Source organism: Manis javanica, chromosome 4, assembly GCF_040802235.1.
Source record: "Manis javanica isolate MJ-LG chromosome 4, MJ_LKY, whole genome shotgun sequence".
NCBI classification, from domain to species: domain Eukaryota; kingdom Metazoa; phylum Chordata; class Mammalia; order Pholidota; family Manidae; genus Manis; species Manis javanica.
Window position 1 is genome coordinate 136,336,888 of NC_133159.1, and position 27,803 is coordinate 136,364,690.

General features: G+C 37.1%; 1 protein-coding gene and 2 non-coding genes across 8 annotated transcripts in view; all 3 read left to right on the top strand.

Annotated features, from left to right (window-relative positions):
* SSH2 (slingshot protein phosphatase 2) overlaps positions 1 to 27,803 on the top strand; it is a 306,049-nt gene that overhangs the window by 229,135 nt on the left and 49,111 nt on the right. For all 6 annotated transcript variants that reach the window (XM_073235066.1, XM_073235067.1, XM_037022734.2 and 3 more), the window contains 3 exons: positions 5,814 to 5,917; positions 8,511 to 8,575; positions 17,052 to 17,173. In XM_073235066.1, the coding sequence (XP_073091167.1) occupies positions 5,814 to 5,917; positions 8,511 to 8,575; positions 17,052 to 17,173 (291 nt within the window). The remainder of the gene's footprint in view (positions 1 to 5,813; positions 5,918 to 8,510; positions 8,576 to 17,051; positions 17,174 to 27,803) is intronic.
* Positions 11,816 to 11,895, top strand: LOC118973260 (small nucleolar RNA U2-19). The gene has a single exon (XR_005062518.1). It is a non-coding gene; the product is annotated as a small nucleolar RNA U2-19 (small nucleolar RNA).
* Positions 12,038 to 12,111, top strand: LOC118973259 (small nucleolar RNA U2-30). Its single transcript, XR_005062517.1, has one exon. It is a non-coding gene; the product is annotated as a small nucleolar RNA U2-30 (small nucleolar RNA).

Here is a 27,803-nt window from a genome sequence, read left to right on the forward strand (position 1 = left end):
AGTGATTCAGAGTATGAATTGTCAAGTCAGACATTGGTTTGAATCCTTGCTCTGAGGCTTACTAGCTGTAGATCTTGGGCAAGTAACATGATTGCTGGGTCCCTCAATCTCCTACATGTAAACTGGAGGTTAAAAAAATTGGTGCCTATTCAATAGGATCGTTGTGAAGATTAAATGAAATAATGTAAAGTGTTTAGCTCAGTGCCTAGCACACAGTAGGCATCTAGTCAAGTAAGCTATTGTTAGTTCTTTTCATATATCTAACTAGGAATGGCTTTCCCTTTGTTGAGCAAGTGATCTTTTGGCAAAAGAGAAATAGATGTTCTTTAGTTGTATTCAGATAAAGATTGGAGAACTTCTGTGTCATTCTGTTAGATGATCCTGTTACATGGCATTTTCTTATCAAGCAGCTAATTACTTTCCAACTTTAGATCAAGAAAGAATGGTATTCTCTTTATCTTGTGTTTTTCTTAATGTTGGGGTTCTTAAGTCCTTTTGGGTTTATGTTTAACTTAGGCATCTGTAATCACATATAGATGAGTCCATAAAATTTACTGGAGAAGTCCTGTTTCTGGACCATACTCTAGAGAACTGGTCAGTTTAGAAAACATGGTAATTTTCACCCACCTTTCTAAATTTTTAATTAGAGAACAACTCTATGTCAATCGAACTTCAGGCAGATGTTTCAGAAGACTAATACGTATATAAATGAATCCCATCAAAATAAACTAAGCTTTTACCTTACAGTGAAGTATATATGATTAAATTTACATAAAATTTTCTTCATATGCAAATGAAGCATTTAATCTTCAGGTTGAATTTGATCTACAGAACTCTTGGTTGTGAATTTTATTTTTGCATTTCAATGCCACTGTGCTACCATCCCATCTTTGATAACATTTATAGAGCTTGACTTTTTTTAAATGATGATAAGGGTTTTTATAATCAGGCACACTTTCATTGTCCTCTTGTGACCATCAGTTTATGCCACTTTTGTGATAACTGGAGAGTCACAGTCTGGGGTCACCATTCAGAGTATGTCTGCTATGACTCCCTGGAAGCCTGTACATACCCAGGAGGGCATTCTCCCGGCCTGGCTGGATCTGTTGTGTATTTTATTCTATCAGAAGAGTTTATTGAGATTAGTGTAAAAGACTCAAGTAGAAAGGCATCTTTTCCCTTATACCATATGTGAGTTTGACTCCTGGTCTTTCTCTTGTAATCAGAAATTTTCCAGGTGGCATTGAGTTTACCAAGGGCCTTTGTCCTCTGCCTTAACCATCCCCTCGTGAAAAGCACTGCATACATTTTAAAGAACACATTTAGACATGGTTTAAAGCATGAACAACAAGTGTATCTAAGAACAATATTACGGAACCCCCAAAACCAGGAAGTTAGTTCTTAGTGTTTGTCAAAGAGAAACCTACCTACCTCTGTCTCACAAAAGGAATGACTAAAGTATGCTTGGTTGTTTTAAGCCCTCAACAAATACACTTCTTTTGTAAATGTAGAGACCACTCTGTTTACTGGAGACTGAAGTGCCCACAGCTGTAACTTTGCCTGGTGATACGTAGAATATTTAGCCTTTAATTTAGTAAAGCAGACAGTTGCTGTGTTGGCAGAAGTGTGAATTTCATTTCCTGTCTGTGGTGTATGCCACTGAGACATTTTGTTTTAGGTTGTTCCCGTAATGTGGGTGCAATAGAGTGACCCACAGCAGGGTGACACGTGCATACCACGAATGTAACAAGAGACAAGACTTTTGCAACAGACCACAAGAGCTCAATGCTTTATTTAAAGATGAAAACAAAACAAGGCAAAGGCAGCCCCTCCCAGCCAGCACGCAAATTTTTTAAGTGGTATCTGTGGAGTCTTAGGTTTGTTTTTAGAAGACATGTTCCAGTCTATTTGGCAAGTTACCTCAAAGATTTACTAACTTCATGCCACTTGATTAAAGGACAAAATTGAGTAAATGACTGACATTACAGACATGATTTAATTTCATTTACCAATTAACTTATCATCAGACAGTTGTATTTTGCAGTGCATTAATCTGACACATATATTGGGTTCTATGACAATTATTTTTTACATGTAACATTACAAAATTTCTATTTACTTATCATAAATTATAATTCCTGCTACAGTGATGGGAGAGCAATAACAGGGTGGAACCCTGGAATGAATTTACCCATCCATCAAATATCTATTGAGCAACTAATAGTGCTTGGCAGTAGTGTTGAGGATACAGTGTTAAATAAAATAAAATACTTGCTCTTCATGGAGCTTATGTATTGTTGTAGGGAAACAACTGCAATCAAGTATACAAGTGAATAAATATAATTTTAGTATATGATAAATAGCCTGAAGGAAACAGAACAACAGGATGGAGTATGTTTGGAATGGAAGAAGAGGTGATGATACTGGAGCTATGACTTAAATAGTGACAGGCCAGTAGAAAAGTGTCCCAAGTAGGAAACAAAAAGCACAGAGCCCCTGAGAAGGAGCCTGAAATATAGAAGAAACAGAAAGAAAGCCAGTGCAACTAGATCATAGTAAACAAAAGGGAAGATGGTACAAGATCAGAGAAGTGACTTACTATCAGATATTACAGGGACTTGAAGTCCAAGCTAAACACTTGAGCTCTTATTTATTTTATTTTCAGCCTTTATTATGAAATGTATGAGGATATGGGGGTTCATTATATTATTCCCTCTACTTTTCTATGTGTTTGTAATTTTCTATAAAAACCTTTAGAAAGCATTTTTAACAGTGGTCTAAATGAAAAATGATGGTGTCATGGACCTTTGCTAGAGTGGAGATAAGTAGACAGATTCAAGATGTATTTGAAAACAAAGCTAATAGGTCTTGCTGAAGAATTAGATATATATTGTTTGAGAGGAAAAGAGAAGCCAAAGATGACTGTTATATATTTGGCCCACACAACTTGGGTGGATGAAGCTAAGGACCAGGTTTGCTGGATTAGTTTTGGCAGTGTAAATTTGAGATGCCAATTAGATTTCCAAGTGGAAATGTTGAGTAGGCAGTATAATTTACAATACATTAGCTAACCCTGAATTGCATACTTAAAAGCAAACTCGGAATACTCCATTATGTGTTTTTAAACTTTGCTTTTAGTGATTTGAAAGTTCTATCCTTTTCAGATTCTGTGGGTAACACTGAAAGTCTTAGTCTGTTGATACGAAATGATTTAGGTATGTTTTTTGTTTTCTGTGGATATCCACTAGTAATTCTATTTTGAATAGCCTCTGTCTTGAGCAGTATTTCTTTACCTCTGTTATCACTTACATGAGCAATGATGTTAACATGGAGGGAACTCCATGGGTTAAACACACTTCCTGTGTACTACTCCTTTTCAGAAATGCATGTGGGAATGCAAGTTGGTGAAAATAAAAATTTTTTTCATTTTCTTCTAAAAAGTTTTTTTATTGAAATATAGTTATTAAATCCTCACCCCAACTAGTACATTTACTGTCAACACAGAACGATATTACAGAACCACGACTATATACTCCATGCTGCACTTCCATCCCTGTGATCAATTTATATCATGATTGAGATTTTTATGCCTCTTTATCCTCCTCATGCACCCCAACCCCTTCCCCATGGTAGCCACCAGTCACTTCTCAGTGTCTGTGAGTTTAGTCTGTTTTGTTCATTCTGTTTTGCTTTTTTTTTTTAGTTTATTTATTTATTTATATTTATTTATTTTATTTTGGTATCATTAATCTACAATTACATGAAGAGCATTATGTTTACTAGGCTCCCCCCTTCACCAAGTCCCCCCGACATACCCCTTCACAGTCACTGCCCATCAGCATAGTAAGATGCTATAAAATCACTACTTGTCTTCTCTGTGTTGCACAGCCCTCCCCATGCCCCCCTTCACACTATACATGCTAATCGTAATGCCTCCTTTCTTTTTCTGCGCCGTTGTCCCTCCCTTCCCACCCATCCTCCCCAGTCCCTTTTCCCTGTGGTAACTATTAGTCCATTCTTGGGTTCTGTGATTCTGCTGCTGTTTTGTTCCTTCAGTTTTCCTTTGTTCTTATACTCCACATATGAGTGAAATCATTTGGTACTTGTCTTTCTCCATGCTTTGTTTTTATATTATACATATAAGTGAAATCTTATGGTGTTTGTCTTTCTCTGCCTGGCATATTTCACTTAATATAAGTCCTTCTACATCCATCCATATTGTCCCAAATGGCAGCATTTCTTTCCTTTACATGGCTGAATAATATTCCATTGTATATATGTACAATTACTATAATGTACAAATAATGTTCCATTGTATACATCTCCTTTATCCATTCATCTATTGATAAACACTTTGGTTGTTTCCATATCTTGGCTATTGTACATAATATGGCAATAAACATAGGGGTGCATGTCTTTTCAAATCAGAGATTCTGTTTTCTTCCAGTAAATTCCTAGGAGTGGCGTTTTCTGGGCTGCATAGTATTTCTATTTTTAGCTTTTTGAAGGAACGCCACACTGCTTTCTGTACTGGCTACACCATTTACCTTCCCACCAACAGTATAGGAGGGCTCCCATTTCTCCATGTCCTCTCCAACACTTGCCATTTCTTGTCTTTTGGATAGTGGCCATTCTGACTGGTGTGAGGTGATATCTCACTGTAGTTTTGATTTGTATTTCCCTGATTATTAGTAATGTGGAGCACCTTTTCTTGTGCTTGTTGGCCATCTGAATGTTTTCTTCAGCAAAATGTTTAGGTCCCCTGCCCATTTTGTAATCAGGTTATTTGTTTTTTTGGTGTTGAGGCATATGAGTTCTTTATATATTTTGAATGTTAACTTCTTATCAGATAAATCATTTACAAATACATTCTCCCATACTGTAGGTTACCTTTTTGTTTTGTTGATGGTGTCCTTTGCTGTACAGAAGCTTTTTGGTTTGATGTAGTCCCACTTGCGTATTTTTGCTTTTGTTTCCTTTGCCTGGGGAGATGTGTCCAGAAAAAAATTGCTCATGCTCATGTTCAACAGATTTTTGCCTATGTTTTATTCTAAGAAATTTATGGTTTCATGTCTTATATTTAGGTCTTTAATCGATTTCACACTTAATATTGTGTATGGAGTTAGACAGTAATCCAGGGTAAAAGTAAAATTTTGAGTAACGCTTAAAGGTGGTGTTGTGTGTTACAAATTTTTTTGTTTTTGCAAACTTTGGATCTGCAAAATCCAAATTATTAGTACCTAAGTATTGTAACATATTTCACATCTGATTAGAACACTTTTGAAACATCATTATTGATAGCCATAGGTCTAATCAGGTCTAAAAATAGACTAATATTGTTATACTAATAGGTCTAACAATAACTGACATTTATTAAGGGTACCACTCTAAGAAGCTGTATTCTTACTGATTGCACAACAACCTCATTTGATTATTGCGGTTTTACAAATAAGGAAATTAAGGCCCCCCAAAATTCACCTGGGTAAGAAATAGCAGAGCCAGGATTCAAACTCAGACAGTCTGGTTCCAGAGCCTTTACCCTTATTTTTTGTTTGTTTTTTGTTTGTTTCCAGAGCCTTCACTCTTAACTGCTATCACAAAATGTATATCAAATATTAAATTTTTGTTTCAGAAAAATTGTCTAAAGTAGATAGGATTGTGTGAGTAACCAAAGTCTCTTGACTTTATTTTTACTTCATCCCATGAAGTTAGGTTTTGAAAGGGGAAAGAGAATAATCCCAAAGTGGGTCTTCACCTTACCCTTTGATTTCCTTCTTTAAATAATTTATTTTCTTTTGACTTTGTCCTTGTAGCATCAGCGAGAGCTTTCTAACTGTCAAAGGTGCTGCCCTTTTTCTACCACGGGGAAATGGCTCATCCACACCAAGAATCAGTCACAGACGCAACAAGCATGCAGGTAAAGCTCTATATACCACCACTCTTTTCTTGTTTTCTTTGCCTAAAAGACTGACTACCTCATCCCTATTTCTCCAACAGTTCTGTAATAGTGAAAAAAAGCATTGTACTGTGCTGTAATCACTTGTGTTTTACTCTCATTGACCGTTTTTCTGGAACTTAGCAAAATGCTTTATACCTGTAATAGATGTTCAATAAATTTTTGTTGTAAAAATAAGAAGATAACAAAAATACTCTAATGAAGTCTAATGTGACTTCTCATTTAAGGTTTCCCAGTAGAAGGAAATACTCTGTTTGCTCATGAAAGTACTTTTCACTGCTCACAGACTTGAGCTTCGACATACCTGGCTCACATATGGGGCTTCACAGTAGGGGTACGGCTCCCTTACTTTTGCTAGATCTTCAAAGAAGTGAGCTGTATCTTTGGCCAATAATGCTTGGAGTAGAAACTTATGGCTATTTTTTGTCCAGAAATGGTTCTCTGCCAGAAGTTCTGTATCCTGAAAATCTTTCCCTCGGGTAATTTGTCTTGATAGAACAGAAGGAAATATAATTTTTTTTTTAAAGCCTAAGCTGCTTAACTCAGTTGTACCTTGTAACTCCTCACACTGGTTCTTTTTTTTCTTCTTCGTAACAGCTTTAGTGAGATATAATTCATGTATCATATAATTTACCCAATTTACCCTCTTAATGTATACATTCAGTGATATTTTAGTATATTCACAGAATTGTGCAACCATTACTACAATCTAATGTTATAGGATTTCAACTCCCCAAAAAGAAACCCAATTCCCAGTCACTATATCTCCCACCCTGCCTCACAGCCCTAATCTACTCTCTGTCTCTATAGATTTGCCTATTCTGGGTGTTCCATATAAATAGAATCATATAAACAACTTTTTGAGACAGGATCTTTTCACTTAGCATAATGTTTCCAAGGGTCATCCATGTTATAGTATGTACCAGCATTTCATTGGTTTTTATGACTAATATTCTAACATATGGATATACCACATTTTACTTATCCATTCATCACTTGATAGACATCTGAGTTGTTCCAGCTTTCGGCTATTATGAATAATTCTGCTATGAGCATTTGTATACAAGTTTTTGTGTGGACATACATTTTCATTTCCCTTGGTTTTATACCCGTCAGCCCCACTGGTTCTTACATGAGACTTAGATTGTTTCTAGGTTTGGAATGTAGTAGAAGGGACCTGGCCAACCATGGGGATTCTCCTTTCAATTTTGAAAGTCAAAAGATTCTGTAATCAGAGAAGACAAGTAGTGATTTTACAGCATCTTACTATGTTGATGGACAGTGACTGTGAACGGGGATGTGGGGGGGAGTTGGTGAAGGGGGGAGCCTAGTAAACATAATGTCCTTCATGTAACTGTAGATTAATGATACCAAAATAAAATTAAAAAAAAAAAGATTCTGTAATCATGGAATTGGTCAGAAGCCAGAAATGAAATGAGGAAAAAGGCAAGAAAACTGTTCTTTAAGAGAAGGATAAGGGGGAAAAAGAAGAAAAAGCTTTCAGACTTGCTGACCCTTTAGACAAACACATTTGACAACCTGCTTTTTGTTCTTTCTGCCTCTCACCACTTCTTATACATATCAGTATTTCATCTGTTAACAGCTGTGAAATTACCTGGAGGACGATTATGTAGTGGATTCCAAGATCAATGTTAGAATAGGTTATGCTGGCATCCCTGATTAGGTGGCTATAGCAATCACTTTAGACTCTTATAAAAGGGCCAGATTAACAGAAATGAAGTGGTATTTTTTGTTCCCCAGTCATCATAAGTATGACTACCTTAACTAATTATCTCCTACTAGCCAAAGCCTCATATTTCCTAGTATAGAATTGAGAATATGATTAAATCTATAATAGTTTAAGACAAAAAAAGTTCAACTTAGTTTTATACAATGTGAGTTTAGGACAGTGAGTATTCAAATAATGGCTAGCCATTTTAAAACACCTAATAATACGTGCAGTGAAGTATATATCCCTTGGGATCTGCTATCTTTAGTAAGTACTGTCATTTTAATATCGGGCACTGTGTCAGAATTATATTAAGCTGTAGACATTATACTGTGGGGAATCTTACCTTTTTGGGTTAAGTGCAACTAAAGATTTACAGAGGTAGGAATGGCAAAATTCTTAACTTTTTTAAAGTTAAGGATAATTCTAACACTATATACCACACACCCCATTTTCAAGATTCCCTCCAATGGACCTGAAAGCTCAGCAGTGCTGCCTCTGCCCAGCAGATCTCCCCATCACTCCCATCAGCATCCACCATAGTACAAAACTGAGACTGGTTTTAAGTGCATTTCAGGCAAGACCAACACAAAGCAATTTATAATGTAGTACAGACTAAAAGTGAATGTGTAGAGATGTAGTCTACCATTCTTTCCCTTAAAAAAGAAGTCAACAGTCATTAAGACACTCACTTAATTTCTGTGTCTAATAGAGTACTTCACTGAGCCAGAACCTTCTTTTATACAATTCATTAAGCTAGAAGCAGTACTCTCCATTGACATTACAGTGAAGAATAATCTTCCTTGGTTTCCTGAATTTCACCAGGTGATCTCCAACAGCATCTCCAAGCAATGTTCATATTACTCCGTCCAGAAGACAACATCAGGCTGGTAAGTTAGTGTTATCATTATAACTCTCTTCCTCAAAAGACTGTCTTAAGATAGCAAACATTAAACAGTCATTTTTGTATCCCAACACAGTGCTGGGAACTATGTGGAATAGAAAAGATGAATTACATGTTCCCATCACCAGAGAGCTTAGAAAGTAATTGGAATATGAGCTGATGTGAAGGGATGTGAAATAATTTAGGTTCAAGACTGTTGGTAAGCGCCAGTTTCTAAGTTATTGACCATAATAATAACAACTGAAGTTCAGACAAAAGGAAGAAAACTTGAGGGCTTGACCCAGTTGAGGAAGGTTTTATGTAGGCAGTGGAGCATGAGCTGGGTCTTGAAACATGATAAGGTTTAGAAAGGCTTAGAAGTCGGCAGAAAGAGAAAATATAGTGTTTCTACATGAGGACATGACCAAAGCAAAAGCACACACACAGGAGAAGGGACGGGGAGGGAAATGGCCAATGACGCGTGCTGGTTTCAGAGTCAGAAAACTAAGGCCTAGGTTTTTACTAATAGTGATGTTGGGCAAATTATTTAGCCTGTCTGGGCCTGCTTCCTCATATCCTTTCTACTTCTCACAGTTAAGAGGATCAAACAGGCATGAAGATTTACTGAAGGGTATAAAATGCTGCCCAAACGTGGGGATTGTTATTATTATAGTAAGATACCAGACAACAAGGCGGGAGAGCAGGGACTTAATGCTGCAAACTAAGGGTCTCAAATTGGCAGCCCACAAGCTATTTTTATATGTTTTGTTTGGACCACAGTGGGGTTTTTTCTTTTTCTTTTTCTTTTTTTTTTTTTTTCATCTGAGCCAGAATTTTAGGTTGGGTGATTTCATATAAAAATCCCTACTTTGGGCTCATCTTCAAAAATTGAAAATTCTGGTAGCACTGGGACCTCATTCTTACATGGCAAAACACAACTTGATTAGATTGGGGCAGGGGGTGGGGTGGTGGCTGGCATTGGTGTGGCCTAGGCTCTTAATTTACCATAATTCCCACATATACTATTGTTTCCTGGACATTAGCCCCAAGTGCCACTGTTTGTCACCAGGCCTTCACTGTGAATTTCTTACAGTAGACATCTAATAAAAGTAGGAAAACAAAAATGGGAATGCGTATGTTTCTTTGTGGTAAGTGAAAAGCGTTCCTGCCCATTAATACTGACATTCTTCATTCATTTGCATTCCCTAACTAGATTAACATCTGGAGGTAGTAACTCAACCTCTTCAGTAAATAGTAGTGAAGCACTACAGGGTTTTGAGCCAAGAAAGTACATGGGACAGCTACAGTATTTAAGAATGATTCCGCAGATGCTAATAGAAGAGGGGAGAAGAGGCTTCCATCTTAAATCAGGGTGACCCTTAGGTATTTATTGCACTAATCTAAGCATGTGGTGATGATCCCTTCTAAGTTAAGACGTAACTTGGAAATTGGGTTTCCATAGGCACATTAGTTTCAAATAGTTATCTCTGCTCTCTGTCTGGGAAGAGGGAGAATAAGTAGAATACAAGAATGACTGGAAAGTTGGTGATCTGGCTTCTGAGCTCTATGATAATTACTGATTCTTCAGTTAATCATTCTGTGTTTAAATTCTGTCATTTTTTTCTCTTGAATGTTGTCTCTCTTGCATTCTTGACAAAGCCATGAATTTTTGTTGTAAAACTTTGAAATTTAAAGGATATGAAATTGGAGATCCTTACATAATTATTTTATATCCTAATCTGAAAGAAACATTATATACTTAAGTAAATCTTTTCTATATTTTTTGATATATTCTATCCTAAGCATTTCATTGTAAGTGAATGAAATGGGGTATAGTTCTTACAGCATTAATATTCTATGGCTGTGATACTCAACCTTAGTATGTATCAGAATCACCTGCAGGGTTTTGTTAAACTGCCATTTGCTGGAGTCCACCCAACATACTTTGATTTGTGGAGGAGGCAGTGATCATTTGCAATTTTAGTAAGTTTCCAAGGGATGCTGGTGCTTCTGGTCCAGGAGTCACAATTTGAGAACACCTCTAAAATCCATATAATGGTCACTTGCACACATTTGATGTCCAATAGATATTCATTGTTAGTTTCCAAACCCTGTGTGATTTGGTAGAGCTAAAGCTGAAGTCTGTCATTACTCACTCCATCTTTTTCTCATTGATTACCTTCTGTGGTTTGAATTGTACTTCTAAATGTTAAAATAATTTTAACCACAAGAGACTTGGGAGAGCATTAAGGAAATAGTAAGAAAGGCAGAGTTGGCAATTAAATTTTTTTCTTTCCCTGCTTAAATATGCAGCCTCAGCTGCTTTACATTTATAAAATATAAATTCAGAAAATGTAACTGATGCCTCTGAATTAATTCAGAGTTCAGATGACAAGCCATTTTACAGTTATTTTGAATTGTTGCAAACACATAGTCATTATGTTTCAGATTATTGAGTGAGTCATATTCAAGAAAATGAGTGAACACATTGTGTGACTTTGGACAAATTAGCACTTTTCTAACTGAAAGGAGCATTTGTGGGCTCAAAGCAAAGCCTTTTGTTTTGAGTTAAATTTGGAATGCTAAAACTCCCATCCTGGGGCTTGTGCATAAGGTTAAGAGTTTGATAGTCGACTCAAAGTCCTGCCTTTAGTTTTTAATAACCCAACAACGCACAGAGTATACCAAAGCCCACATTTTGCTTTAACATTGAAAATAGGACCAAACCAGTTTTTCCTCCAGGAAAATTCTGCATTCCAAATACAGTTCCAAGCATTAACTTTGGTATTTGGGAAACCAGTAGCTGGTAAAGTGAAGACAGTCATTTTATAGTATTCTTGCACATTATCAAAGACCCAATTAATAAAAAATAGGCTGGGAAATTGAGAATTTTCTTGACATTTGAAGTAACTTCAATTAATGTTTTTAACTAGAGCTGATAAGGTGAGGTACAAGGAGGTGTTTTTAGTACTTTGCAGGAGAGTTTAAGAAAATAAGGACTTTTTTTTTAAATTTTTTATAGTAGATTGACATTTTTCCAAAAGAAAATGGTGTTCTTTTTTCTAAATATAAATGTAATTTTTTAAAATCATATAATACAAATATAAGGAAAAAAAGTAAAAATCACTTTGTAACCTATACTCTGAGAAAACTATTCTTAGCAATTTGGGTATCTTTCCAGTTGGTGTGTGTGTGTTGTGTATAAGAGTATGTGTCAGATTCTCTGAGATCCGCTCTTAGTGAAGTGGCTCATTGATGAAAATAGTCAGATCTGACTGTCAGAATACCTTCCCATCTACCTGATGCATGATCTCTGTAGGTCTGAGAAGCAAAAGCATAAAATAATTTAAAACAGTAAGAGCATATGTCTGAGGGATATGTGTATGTATTTATAAAGATGACAGTGGATAACAGAGGACTTGCTAATGAGATCGGGGGAATGTGTATACATGAAAGGCTAATCAGCTCTGAGCAATGATGAAAAAAAAATTTTACTACTTACCTTTATAACTGTGAAGGGATTCTACACTGGATCTGAGCTCAAAATTGAAAGGAGAAAAAAAATGTGTCAGAGGACCCTTTTTTTCTTTTTTTACAAAAATGAGATAAAAATAATTGCTGTTTATAGCCTGCTTTTTTCACACTTCATCATGGATGTCTTTCCATGTTAGTAAATAAATTTATTTTTAATAGCTGCACAGAAAATAATTCATAGTTTTTTTATTTAAAAAGTTCAGAGACAGATTTAAAAAAAAAGTCTAGAGACTCCCTCAAGCTCTATTTCTTTTGAACACAATGTCCTTTAATTTATTAGTGTCAGATCTGAAGTCTATTTTAATTTTAGATAATTGACTTTGCTTTGTTCTTTTGGCTAGAATTTAATAGTTACATACTTTTGAAGCCTTTCTCTCTGATAGATTGGGTGACCTGCCTGTCCAGGCATTGGGACTTTATAATGTGGCTTCCCTAAGGATAAACACTGCATGCAGGGGCATGATGTAAGTTGCTCAGTGAAAAGAAATTAAAGGCAAAGGTGCGCTATGAGTTTAAGGAGGAGTATTTCCTAATGTTGGATGATGAGGAAAGAAGTTACTGTATCAGATAGTGTTTATGAACTGCTTGTAATCAGATTAATCATTTAAATTAGTAACTGAGAGAAGTTTTAACATCATTCTTTGAGAAATGAGCTCTGAAAATAAGCTGGGTTCTTTTCTCTCAAAAATAAAGCAGCTACAGATGACTTCTCAGACCTCAGTCCTAGGATTGCGAGATCTAGTTCACCTGAAACTTGTAAAAGGATTCCAAATTTAGATAATAAATGGATTTCTGAGAATAATTTTCTCAGTGCTGTTGCTACCAAGTTTTAAAATCCAAATATTGTTTTGTTTGGACAATTAGAATAAATTCAGTAGTATCCTTTTAAAAGAGAACTTACTCAGTTGCATCATAATCATTGTCTTATTCCAGTCCATCTGTCTACTCCATGTAAATTCTGGAGACTGGGGAAACATTGGAATTGCTGCCACCTCTAACGTTAGGGTGTTATGTACAAACTGCATTTTAAATTACATTTCTCTGATTGGCTTGATGAATTAAATTAGATTATTAGATTTTTTTAATCTTCTTCCCAACAGAGGAATATGCAATAAAGTCAAACCAGGGGGGGTGTTAGGTTTTTCTTTATTCTGTGGCTTTTTAAATTTTTTGTTTAATTCCTTAACCTAGACTCTTGAGGCTTAATTTTGAGGCCTCAGGGCCATCCCCTGGCACTGCAGAATTTTTACTGCAAAAACGTCTATCTCACCCTTCTAATTAGAATATAGGCGTTGAGTTAATGTCATGGCTCCTGACCCCCTGACTAAAGTTCTAGTTCCTTTTAGTAACAATTTAATAATTACTCCAGGTAGATACCATTAGAGGCTCATGATCAAATTCCAAGATCTTTAAGCACTTTTCTGCCATCTGATAGGCTTAAAATGGAATGAATCTGTGATGTACCTGTTACTCAAGTCTAAATCAGGGCAAGAGGCATGGGGCCTTTCCCATTAGGTTTGGGATCTTCTGTTATGATTAAATTAAGCAAGGGAGGGTTAAATGTTTGAAATGCTCCTGATAGTATAAGTAAATAAATAAAGAAACAAACACACACCTCACTTTTTAAAAAAAGACAACTCATGTTTTGCACTGAAGAAATAATGCAAAAGAAACAAATACCACAAGGAACCTCTTGCTACCTACCTGCCAATTTGGCCTGGTAACATGTATGATAGGTAATATTTTTGGAAGGTTTTTTTCCTTTTATCATCTTCAGCTTAGCCAATCAGTTGGCACTGGTTGGTGAAGAAGCTGTGGATAAATTATCAGAAGCACAGATCAGTTGTTTGCATGCCATTCGTATTTGAGCCTTGCCAGAAATTCTCAGAGCCTTTATAGAGGATAAAAGAGCCTCTGACATATTCAGGAAACTAAACAGTTAGCTGAGAGCTTGCCAAGGCAGGCCTAAGTTTAGATATGTAATAATATCTGAGATTGTTTATAAGAAATTGTAGTTTACCTGCACCAGGTTTCTGGTTAGTTTACTATTTTGCAGAGTATTTCTAGAATGAGAGTAAGTGCTGCCTCCCAGTCCTCCTCATGTGCATTTACTGCTATTCATAGTTCTGTGTGTAATGCTCACATGGTCCCAGCCCACTTTAAATATCCACTCCTCTCAGCTTCTTATACGTGAATTTGATTTGAAATAGTCTGTTACTTCATTAAAACATGAAGTCCACAACACAATAAAGCTCCCTACCTTGTGTACTTGGAATCAGAATGGTAGTCATTATGTTCTTGATGTATCAGCTCTTACTAAAGACAAGCTTCAGTGTGGCTTCCACTGTTCGTGCTCCCTAGCTTTTCCCAGGAGTGTCAGAATAGAGACAAAAAGATAACCATAGCTATCTCACCTCTGCCTTGCTAAATGAATCATTTAAGCTGTGTACCTATGTCTCTTCTCCTCTGCCTGGCACTTTTAAAGTAGTGACAGAATTAAGGGAAAGGAGACTCCAAGAAGAGCAGTACTGAAAGAATTCAGAAGAGAAATTTCTGCCAAATTTCTGACAAATGTCTTGAACCAGTTGGTAAGATTGGAGCTGGTTCTCTTCTGAGATAAGGAACGGGAGGTAATTTATCCAGAGGATATTGTCTCCAGTATATATTTTCTTGGCTTTTTATTAACAGATTAAAGTAACCAGCTGTACACTCTGTGACACCAGGGACCATATCTCGGTTTTCCAGTCATAAATGAATACTCAGCATTTGCCCTCTGATTGTACACACAATAGATATATAGTGAATATTTGAATGAATGTTGAAGCATTTTACTTTATTTTTAAGGTTTATAAAGTATCTTTTTGAGCTTCTGATTAAGAAAATATCCAAACATAAAATATATCAACATGAACCCATTACCCAGCTTTAATAACCATCAACATTTTACCAGATTTCTTTCATTTGTTCCCTTCTTTTTCCTTTCTTTATTGAAACATTTTTTTAAGTCACTTTCTTAAGGTATAATTGACATACAAAAGTTGTACATATTTTAATATATACAATTACATTGAGTTTGGAGGTGAATACCCTTGAAATTATTACCACAATCTATGCCATAAACATATCCATCAGCTCCAAAAGTTCTTTCCAACCCTCTCTATTTATCATCATTATAAAAACACTTTAAGATCTACCCTTTAACAAAATTTTTTAATAGAGTTTATTTTTTAGAACAATTTTGGGTCCACAGCAAAATTGAGCAAAAGGTACATAGATTCCCCATAGAGTCTCTGTCCCCACTCAATGCGCAGCACCCCCATTATCACCATCCCCACCAGAACTGTACCTTTGTTACAATTAATGGTCCCACATTGACACATCATTATTACTCAGAAACCATAGTTTACATTAGGTTTACATAGTTTACATCTTGGTGTTGTACATTTTGGGTTTTGACAACTCTCTAATGACATGTATCCACCACTTTAGTGTCATACAGAGTAGCTTCACTGCTCTAAAAGTCCTCTGTGCTCCCCTGTCCCTTCAGGGTTCAGTCATCTACTGATCTTTTTACTGACTCCATAGTTTGCCTTTTCCTGACTATCATATGTTTGAAATCATACGGTATGTAGCCTCTTCAGATTATTGTCTTTCAACTAATAATATTCATTTAAGATTCCCCCATGTCTTTTCATGGCTTGATGGATAGCTCATTTCTTTTTATTTTTTTTGGGAGGGGGTGGTTAATTAATGTATCATTGATATATAATCTTATGAAGGTTTCACATGAGCAACATTGTGGTTTCAACATTCACCCATATTATCAAGTTTCCCCCCAACCCCATTGTAGTCACTGTCTATCAGCATAGTAAGATGCTATGGAGTCATTACTTGTCTTACTCTGTTTTGAACAGTTCCCGTGACCTAGCTATATTGTAAGTGCTAATTATAATGGCCCTTAATCCCCTCTCCCTCCCTCCCCACCCACCCTCCCCTACCCCTTCGCTTCCCTCTGGTAACCGCTAGTGCTTCTTGAAGTCTGAGAGTCTGTTGCTGTTTTGTTCCTTCAGTTTTGCTTTGTTGTTATACTCCACAAATGAGTGAAATCATTTGGTACTTGTCTTGATAGCTCATTTCTTTTTAGTGCTGATAATATTCATAAACTATGTACTGTAGTTTGTCCATTCAACTAAAGAAGGAAATCTTAATGCTTCCCATTGTCAGAATATTTTAAAGTAAAACTTGGGCACCATGTCATTTCACTCCAGATACTTAAGAGTAAGGCATAACCACAATGCCATTATCACACGAACAGTAAATCCTTAATATCATTGAAGAAACTCTCCATGTTCAAATTTTATGAAGGTCCTTTTAAAAGATCATAAATAAACACATATGTAAAAACTTTCGGGCAAAAACAATAACAAGCTTCTGAAAAAGCAGTTTCTTTAATCATCATTGAAATTTAATTATCAAAGAAAAAATCTTATATAATCTGTAAGAATTCAGTAGTGCATACTCTTTAAATAGTAATAGTGTGCTTCATATTTTAATTTTTTGTGGGACTTGTATCTGTGAGTCTGATGTTCACATTCCCCTCTTCAGTCTTTAGAACATGCCCTGGTAACTGTTGTTATTATAAACTATGCTGATAGCAAACATTTACTGAGCATTTACTGTATGCCAGGCACTGTGCTTTACATGCATTATTTTATATGTTTCTCGCAACCCAATGGAGTAGGTATTTCTTAAATCTCCCTCCAATTAATTTAGTAATTTACTGAAGGTTTTATAGTTAATACATGAGCTGGGATTTGAATTTAGATTGCCTAACTACTGGCTCTGCTTTCTCCCTAAGCATGCTTTAAGTTGCTGATGTAAAAAGAGTTGAATGATCTCAAACTGACCTTCTGAATTTCTTAATTTATTTGTTGTCTGTGAACCTCCAGGCTGTGCGACTAGAAAGTACTTACCAGAATCGAACACGCTATATGGTAGTGGTTTCAACTAATGGTAGACAAGACACTGAAGAAAGCATCGTCCTAGGAATGGATTTCTCCTCTAATGACAGGTATAGTACCACAAAGGGGGAGGGTAAGAAAACAACCTTTTTAGATAACCTATTCCAGTTTCCTTTTCGGTTATTGCAAAAACATCTTGTGCAGTTCTGCCCTTAAAGTTCATTGCTTAAAACTGAAAAGCACAAAAGAATTTAGCCACACAATCTCAAGTGATGAGAATCATTAGTGAATGTGTCTGTGTGTTTCTAATTTACCACTATTCCTTACCTTCCTCTCATCTTTAGGTGGTAATGAAATAAAGCAAATGGTTTAAACCTGTATCTCCAGGGCATAAAAGCTGCCTTTTTTTTGCAGTCTTCCTTTTTTTAAGCAGTCATGATTCACTTTGGTGATTCTCAGGCATGTACGCTGTGTGATAGGGCACCAACAGGTTTTGGGTCCAATGAGAGACCACCTGAATTCCAATCTCTTATATATGTCATGGCCTTATACTTTGCTTTACCAAGTGTTATGCTTCCTTTTTCCCTCTTCTGAGTTTAAAAAAGGGGGAAAAAGATTTTTGAAACTCACAACAGAACCTTTTGTAATCATGCATCTTTGGCTCTAACAGCACTTTATATCCTGTAATTAAAGATACCACATACCACACAGAACCTGCCTTTTTTGTGCCTCTAAGGTTTGCTACTTTCCTTTTTTATTTTCCCACTTTTTCTTGAAAAACCTTGGGAAGATTGTGGAATGTGGCTAAGCAGATCTTTGTACTCTAGATAATAAGCGGCAGGAAATCCTGCCAGATGTCTCAAAGCATTGACTTCCTGGTCCAGGACTAGAATGGAACTGTGGAGCAGCTTGGGGTGTGACCCAGGCCTGGGAGAATTCAGCCACAAATTGAAGAGGCAACTAGGAGTGAATTTAATTATCCTGATGTTAGAGGGGGAAAAAATCACATTGTCACTAGAAAGTTTCTGAAACTAATGTTTACCTAAACTTGTACATGGCAGTTCACCTGAAGGTGGTTTGTGGGTTCACAAGAATCACAAGGCCAGAGTTGTTACCTTGTATGCCCCTTACAGCCTTTAATAGTATGCTCTGAAATTACGCAGGCTGGTAAACCTCATTTAGGAAGCTTTTTCTCCTACATGATTTTAACGTCTAGTGTTAGCTGAGCAACAAAATTTTTCAGTAAACATTTATTCTGTGACAGCACCTATCTTGCCTATATTTATTAGTACTCTAAGATCTCTAATTTGGGTCTTTGTCTCTCTAGGTCTGTACTATCCAGTACTGTACCCACTAAGCACACTGTAACTATTTAAATAATTCATTTTAAATAAATAAAACTTAAAATTTTCATGTCCTCCATCACAACTAGCCACATTTCAAGTGCTCTAGTTGTATGTGCCTAGTGGTTACCATACTGGACAGTATATGTGTAAGACATTTCCATCATTATGGGAAGTTTAGTTGGACAGTGCTACTCTAGATCTTATTTCCTTTGGTTCTCCCTGACTCCTCCCTTAGAGACCAGTTAAGAATGAACTTGTACTCCATGGAAACTTCACTTGAGTGTTCGCCTAGAGGGAAAAGGCAGCAACTCCAGATTCTCTGGACCCAGAGTGTGAGAAATCAGATGTCTAATCTTACTTGTTTCACTTTGTCCTAAACGTCCCCAGAAATTATGAAGAATGCTTATTAACATGGATGCCCATTAATGTATCCTCACTGAACCACATCTGTCTTCAGCAATAGACCGGCTTCAATCACATCCAACTAACAAGAAAATTTATTTTATGGAATATAAAGAACCTTTGGAAGCTAGTGTTCATTTTGTTTGGTAAATTTGAAACTATAAATTCCCATACATCTTCTGTTTGAATAAGCTCTTTGGACAGTAAGAGAAATGCTGCCCACTTCTGAATACTGGTGCTCAGAAAATATACTATCACTTCCATCTCAATTGCTGTTGAGGACATTTGTGTCATTTTGTAGCTTAGAATATAAAAAGTTAATGTTTCAAAACAGTATTAAACCAAGATGGAACACAGACTGTTCAAGACATACTCTTCCCAAGTAGTTCTCAAGATATGTTACAGCCAATTCATTTAGTCTATTTACATGTTATTTGAGTATGGTGTTATATTTTAAGTATTAAATCTTTTAATATACAATGTAACTTTGGTTTCCAGATTGCATTGGATATATCCAACTTATAAAATAATAGATGGTGGTGTTCTATAATTTTCTTTATAACCCCAACACCTTGAAATGTCTGGTACAAATAGGTACTCAATAAATATTTGTTGAATAGGATGAGTATCTAATGAGTACCTATACTTTAATGGTCTCATAAAACTCAAGGTAAACTGGATAGAAATTCTAGCTGTGCCTAATTCAGCTTTCTGTATCTTGTGTGCAAAAGCTACTTCTGAATGTAAACCATTCTGACCTGAATCAAATGGAAAATGTGATGTTTGGTTCCTGCATATCATTGTCACTTGTTCAGACTTTAACTGGTGTCTATTCACAAACTTATAGATCATACACTCTTCTCGATCTTCTATATCTTTCTTTTTTAGTCACTTAATTTCTGAATTTGTCACTAGCCTATCAACCCTTCATGTTTATACCCTAATTATACTTGTTGCTAGGAACCTGGCATAAGCCCTCACTATAAAAAAAAACAAAAACTACAGTTGACCCTTGAAAACATGGGGGTTGGGGACACCAACCCTCACACAGTTGAAAAATCCGTGTGTGACTTTTGACCCCCCAAAAACTTAACTACTCATAGCCTGCTGTTGACTGGAAACCTTACCAATAACATAAGCAGTTTACTAACACATGTCTGATACTTTGAATCTGCGCAGTTCAAACCCATGTTTTTCAAAGGTCAGCTGTTCTCTAAAAGTAACCCCGCTCTACCTTGGGAAGCCATTTTCAAAACAAGTTTTCCTTGTGCTCACCTCATCTGCTCAAGAAAACTAGTGGTAGCACTATCTTCCTCTCTCCCAGACCCAGGCATGATAGCTGTGTGTCTGAAGTTCAGGCCCAGGGTTCCAATGTGGGTAAGCTGTTCCAGACTTGATTTGACTTTCCTAAGCCCTGAAATCAGTAGTGTAGTATTGAGTAACACAGGCAAGTAATGCAGTGCAGAGCATTAGACAGCTCAACTAGGGAATGGCCTTTGTAGCCCTGCAGTGGCTCTTACAGTGAAAGCTTGGTATTCTTTGTTGTTTTTAATGCATTTTCATAATGTTCTCTCCCTCAGCCCCCAAAATCACTTTCAGCTGTGTTAGAGCACCCACTGCAGATTCATATTTAGCATATTACATGACAATACATTCATATACATTGTTTAAATATTGTAAATTTTTATGATTACCCTATGAGGGTAGGTTTTGTTACCTGCATTTTAAGATGAGGAGATTAAGGCTGAGAGAGATTAAATAACTTGTCAGAAGAAATTGAAATACTGAAGGAGATCAAATCCCAATTTTTTGCTCAATAAGTGGTAGTTATTACTATGTTTTAGGTACTGTCATATACATTTTTTGGTGTATTATCCAATTTAATCTTCAAAACAGCCCAATAAAGAAGGTATTTCTGTCCAGTTACACAGATGAGGTAACTGGAGCACAAAGCAGTCAGGCCCCAGAGCCTGTCTGACTCGAGCCTATGCTCTTAATTATACCACTGTTCCACCCATGTACCTAGGGTTGTTTCTGCTATACCATGCTGATTTTCTAGATACACTGGCAGGGAGAGGGTGTAGGAGCCTTTGGGAGACTGGGTGTAGGAAGAAATGGTTTATGGCAACCTTAAGGAGCAAAAGTGGCTGAGGTCTGTGGTTACATTACAGTTGTCCAGAGAAGAAGTGTAATAGAGATACCACTGGGAGTCCCAACCTATTCCATTAACTTAAAGCTAGTTTCTTCCCTGGGCTAGCATGTGAGTTAAATAGAATTTTAATATACCATACTCAGGGCTACCCTTTTGTTGGTTGTTGACATTCCTATTTACTCTGGATTTCAGCAGTGCTATTTCAGTGCATAGTCACCACGCACTGTTTTAGTTAGTAATGTTGGATCTATTTTGTCTCTCTGTCTTGATCCCACTGGCATCCCACTTGAAGCCATTGAGAATTACTTTTTTTTTTTTATCTTTTTTTTTTTGATCTTTTTTTTTTTGAGAGGGCATCTCTCATATTTATTGATCAAATGGTTGTTAACAACAATAAAATTCACTATAGGGGGGTCAACGCTCAATGTACAATCATTAATCCATCTCAAGCCTAATTCTCGTCAGTCTCCAATCTTCTGAAGCATAACGAACAAGTTCTTACATGGTGAACGAATTCTTACATAGTGAATAAATTCTTACATGGTGAACAGTACAAGGGCAGTCATCACAGAAACTTTCGGTTTTGATCATGCAATATGACCTATAAACAATCAGGTCAAATATGAATATTCGTTTGATTTTTGTACTTGATTTATATGTTGATCCCACATTTCTCCTATTATTATTATTATTTTTATTTTTAATAAAATGCTGAAGTGGTAGGTAGATGCAAGATAAAGGTAGAAAACATAGTTTAGTGCTGTAAGAAGGCAAATGTAGATGATCAGATGATCAGGTGTGTGCCTATGGACTAAGTATTAATCCAGGCTAGACAAGGGCAGCAAGACATCCACGGATGCAGAAGATTTCTCTCAAAGCAGGGGGGGTGAGGTTCTGAGCCTCACCTCTGTTGATCCCCAAATTCTCACCTGATGGCCCCCCTGCGACTGTGCCTGTCTTAGGTTGTTCCTCCCTTGAGGAATCTTACCCGTCTCTGGCTAACCAGTCATCTTCCGGGGCCATACAGGGAAATGTAAAGTTGGTAAGTGAGAGAGAAGCCATATTGTTTGCAAAGGTTAGCTTTTTACTTCTTTGCAGATTTATGCCCTGTGGCTTCTATGCCCAGCACTTGTCTCGAGGTATCTTTACCACCTGGAGGAATTATGATACTCGGTAAATTCGATATGAGGCACGAATTCTATTTAAGGTTTGTAATTAGGAAGGAAGAAGAAAAGCTATAGATGTAGCATATGAAGGAAACTTGGGAGGATTGATTATTTCTTTGACATATCTTCTTGTAGAGTACCTTAAGTATGTATAGGTTTTAAACTACTAACTAATTTGTACACACATATTAACATAATAGGAATACGGTGACATAAACAAAGCAAATCTATAATTACCATCCATCTCCAGTGAAGACAAGAAAACCATTTAGGCACCCTAGGCATTTTTGAAAATTTATCTATGATATGATGGATATTGTCCAACTGTACTTGAACCATCAGACAAATTAAAGCAGCCCATTTCTGGGATCTGTTCACATCCCATATGTTCTTTTAACCATAGATAGTCTATAGTCATGAGATTTTGGAGTGCTACACCTTGCACCCCTCCCAACTCCTGGTTGAGTTCCAACAGTACAGATCCGGTCAAATTCGTTGTCTCACTGTATGCACATGCCAGCCTAGAAATCTCCCTCCTCATTCTTATGGCAAGTCCAGGAGACGGTGGGCTGGATGCAGCCACAACCGCAGCATCGTCCGGATCCCTGTGGAGGCTTTTTGATGATCATCCCCCGGCACAGGTCCTCCAGAGAGTGCTGATGCCAGAAGCTCCTCCTCATATCGTATCTTAGTTCATTTTCTGGGTATCCAAGCTAGGCCTTGATCTTCTGCGTAGAAACAAACAGACCCTTTGCCCACACTTTGACATGCCCTCTATACCACTGTGCAGAACTCATTGGAGGTCAGCACACAGTAACTGCTTTTTTTTTTTTTTTTTTTTTTTAGAGGGCATCTCTCATATTTATTGATCAAATGGTTGTTAACAACAATAAAATTCAGTATAGGGGGGTCAATGCTCAATGTACAATCATTAATCCATCTCAAGCCTAATTCTCTTCAGTCTCCAATCTTCTGAAGCATAACAAACAAGTTCTTACATGGTGAACGAATTCTTACAGAGTGAATAAATTCTTACATGGTGAACAGTACAAGGGCATTCATCACAGAAACTTTCGGTTTTGATCATGCAATATGACCTATAAACCATCAGGTCAAATATGAATATTCATTTGATTTTTGTACTTGATTTATATGTTGATCCCACATTTCTCCTATTATTATTATTATTTTTCTTTTTAATAAAATGCTGAAGTGGTAGGTAGATGCAAGATAAAGGTAGAAAACATAGTTTAGTGCTGTAAGAAGGCAAATATAGATGATCAGATGATCAGGTGTGTGCCTATGGACTAAGTATTAATCCAGGCTAGACAAGGGCAGCAAGACATCCACGGATGCAGAAGATTTCTCTCAAAGCAGGGGGGGGTGAGGTTCTGAGCCTCACCTCTGTTGATCCCCAAATTCTCACCTGATGGCCCCCCTGCGACTGTGCCTGTCTTAGGTTGTTCCTCCCTTGAGGAATCTTACCCGTCTCTGGCTAACCAGTCATCTTCCGGGGCCATACAGGGAAATGTAAAGTTGGTAAGTGAGAGAGAAGCCATATTGTTTGCAAAGGTTAGCTTTTTACTTCTTTGCAGATTTATGCCCTGTGGCTTCTATGCCCAGCACTTGTCTCGAGGTATCTTTACCACCTGGAGGAATTATGATACTCGGTAAATTCGATATGAGGCACGAATTCTATTTAAGGTTTGTAATTAGGAAGGAAGAAGAAAAGCTATAGATGTAGCATATGAAGGAAACTTGGGAGGATTGATTATTTCTTTGACATATCTTCTTGTATAGTACCTTAAGTATGTATAGGTTTTAAACTACTAACTAATTTGCACACACATATTAACATAATAGGAATACGGTGACATAAACAAAGCAAATCTATAATTACCAGCCATCTCCAGTGAAGCCAAGAAAACCATTTAGGCACCCTAGGCATTTGTGAAAATTTATCTATGATATGATGGATATTGTCCAACTGTACTTGAACCATCAGACAAATTAAAGCAGCCCATTTCTGGGATCTGTTCACATCCCATATGTTCTTTTAACCATAGATAGTCTATAGTCATGAGATTTTGGGGTGCTACAACTTGCACCCCTCCCAACACCTGGTTGAGTTCCAACAGTACAGATCCAGTCAAATTCGTTGTCTCACTGTATGCACATGCCAGCCTAGACATCTCCCTCCTCCTTCTTATGGCAAGTCCAGGAGACGGTGGGCTGGATGCAGCCACAACCGCAGCATCGTCCGGATCCCTGTGGAGGCTTTTTGATGATCATCCCCCGGCACGAGTCCTCCAGAGAGTGCTGATGCCGGAAGCTCCTCCTCATATCGTATCTTAGTTCATTTTCTGGGTATCCAAGCTAGGCCTTGATCTTCTGTGTAGAAACAAACAGACCCTTTGCCCACACTTTGACATGCCCTCTATACCACTGTGCAGAACTCATTGGAGGTCAGCACACAGTAACTGCTTTTTTTTTTTTTTTTTTTTTTTTTAATTAAGAGAAAGGAATATTATCAGAAAAGAGTACCTCCATAGCTGATCATCTGACACCCTTTAAGTGATCAACATTAAGGATATTTAAAGCATGCGTTGATCTTTGATTTACCAATAGTTTTATCCTGTTAAGGAGTAATCCCCCTTTTCTTTCTTTCTTTCTTTCTTTCTTTTTTTTTTTTTTTTTTTAATTTTTAATCTGCACTTACATGAAGAATACTAAGTTTACTATGCTCTCCCCTATATCAGGTCCCCCCTAACAACCACATTACGGTTACTGTCCATCAGCTTAGCAAAATGTTGTAGAGTCACTACTTGTCCTCTCTGTGTTGTGCAGCCCACCCTCCCCTTTCTCCCTCCCCCCCATGCATGCTAATCTTAATACCCCCCTTCTTCTTCCCCCCCCTTACCCCTCCCTGCCCACCCATCCTCCCCAGTTCCTTTCCCTTTGGTACCTGTTAGTCCATTTTTGGGTTCTGTAATTCCACTGCTGTTTTGTTCCTTCAGTTTTTCCTTTGTTCCTATACTCCTCAGATGAGTGAAATCATTTGGTATTTCTCTTTCTCTGCTTGGCTTATTTCGCTGAGCATAATACTCTCCAGCTCCATCCATGTTGCTGCAAATGGTTGGATTTTTCCACTTCTTATGGCTGAGTAGTATTCCATTGTGTATATGTACCACATCTTCTTTATCCATTCATCTACAGATGGACATTTAGGTTGCTTCCAATTCTTGGCTATTGTAAATAGTGCTGCGATAAACATAGGAGTGCATCTGTCTTTCTCAAACTTGATTGCTGTGTTCTTAGGGTAAATTCCTAGGAGTGGAATTCCTGGGTCAAATGGTAGGTCTGTTTTGAGCATTTTGATGCACCTCCATACTGCTTTCCACAATGGTTGAACTAATTTACATTCCCACCAGCAGTGTAGGAGGGTTCCCCTTTCTCCACAGCCTCGCCAACATTTGTTGTTGTTTGTCTTTTGGATGGCAGCTATCCTTACTGCTGTGAGGTGATACCTCATTGTAGTTTTAATTTGCATTTCTCTGATAATTAGCGATGTGGAGCATCTTTTCATGTGTCTCTTGGCCATCTGTATTTCTTTTTTGGAGAACTGTCTGTTCAGTTCCTCTGCCCATTTTTTAATTGGGTTATTTGTTTTTTGTTTGTTGAGGCGTGTGAGCTCTTTATATATTCTGGACGTCAAGCCTTTATCGGATCTGTCATTTTCAAATATATTCTCCCATACTGTAGGGTTCCTTTTTGTTCTATTGATGGTGTCTTTCGCTGTACAGAAGCTTTTCAGCTTGATATAGTCCCACTTGCTCATTTTTGCTGTTGTTTTCCTTGCCCGGGGAGATATGTTCAAGAAGAGATCACTCATGTTTATGTCTAAGAGGTTTTTGCCTATGTTTTTTTCCAAGAGTTTAATGGTTTCATGACTTACATTCAGGTCTTTGATCCATTTTGAGTTTACCTTTGTATATGGGGTGAGACAATGGTCCAGTTTCATTCTCCTACATGTAGCTGTCCAGTTTTGCCAGCACCATCTGTTGAAGAGACTGTCATTTTGCCATTGTATGTCCATGGCTCCTTTATCAAATATTAATTGACCATATATGTTTGGGTTAATTTCTGGGGTCTCTAATCTGTTCCACTGGTCTGTGGCTCTGTTCTTGTGCCAGTACCAAATTGTCTTGATTACTATGGCTTTGTAGTAGAGCTTGAAGTTGGGGAGTGAGATCCCCCCTACTTTATTCTTCTTTTTCAGGATTGCTTTGGCTATTCGGGGTCTTTGGTGTTTCCATATGAATTTTTGAATTATTTGTTCCAATTCCTTGAAGAATGTTGCTGGTAATTTGAGAGGGATTGCATCAAATCTGTATATTGCTTTGGGCAGGATGGCCATTTTGATGATATTAATTCTTCCTAGCCACGAGCATGGGATGAGTTTCCATCTGTTAGTGTCCCCTTTAATTTCTCTTAAGAGTGACTTGTAGTTTTCAGAGTATAAGTCTTTCACTTCTTTGGTTAGGTTTATTCCTAGGTATTTTATTCTTTTTGATGTAATGGTGAATGGAATTGTTTTCCTGATTTCTCTTTCTATTGATTTGTTGTTAGTGTATAGGAAAGCTACAGATTTCTGTGTGTTAATTTTGTATCCTTCAACTTTGCTGTATTCTGATATCAGTTCTAGTAGTTTTGGAGTGGAGTCTTTAGGGTTTTTTATGTACAATATCATATCATCTGCAAATAGTGACAGTTTAACTTCTTCTTTACCAATCTGGATTCCTTGTATTTCTTTGTTTTGTCTGATTGCCGTGGCTAGGACCTCCAGTACTATGTTAAATAACAGTGGGGAGAGTGGGCATCCCTGTCTGGTTCCCGATCTCAGTGGAAATGCTTTCAGCTTCCCGCTGTTCAGTATAATGCTGGCTGTGGGTTTATCATATATGGCCTTTATTATGTTGAGGTACTTGCCCTCTATTCCCATTTTGCTGAGAGTTTTTATCATGAATGGATGTTGAATTTTGTCAAATGCTTTTTCAGCATCTATGGAGATGATCATGTGGTTTTTGTCTTTCTTTTTGTTGATGTGGTGGATGATGTTGATGGATTTTCGAATGTTGTACCATCCTTGCATCCCTGGGATGAACCCCACTTGGTCATGGTGTATGATCCTTTTGATATACTGTTGAATTCTGTTTGCTAATATTTTATTGAGTATTTTTGCATCTACATTCATCAGGGATATTGGTCTGTAATTTTCTTTTTTGGTGGGGTCTTTGCCTGGTTTTGGTATTAGGGTGATGTTGGCCTCATAGAATGAGTTTGGGAGTATTCCCTCTTCTTCTATTTTGTGGAACACTTTAAGGAGAATGGGTATTATGTCTTCTGTGTGTGTCTGATAAAATTCCGAGGTAAATCCGTCCGGCCCCGGGGTTTTGTTCTTGGGTAGTTTTTTGATTACTGTTTCAATTTCTTTGCTTGTAATTGGTTTGTTTAACTTTTGTGTTTCTTCCTTGGTCAGTCTTGGGAGGTTGTATTTTTCTAGGAAGTTGTCCATTTCTTCTAGGTTTTCCAGCTTGTTGGCATATAGGTTTTCATAGTAGTCTTTAATAATTCTTTGTATTTCTGTGGAGTCTGTCGTGATTTTTCCATTCTC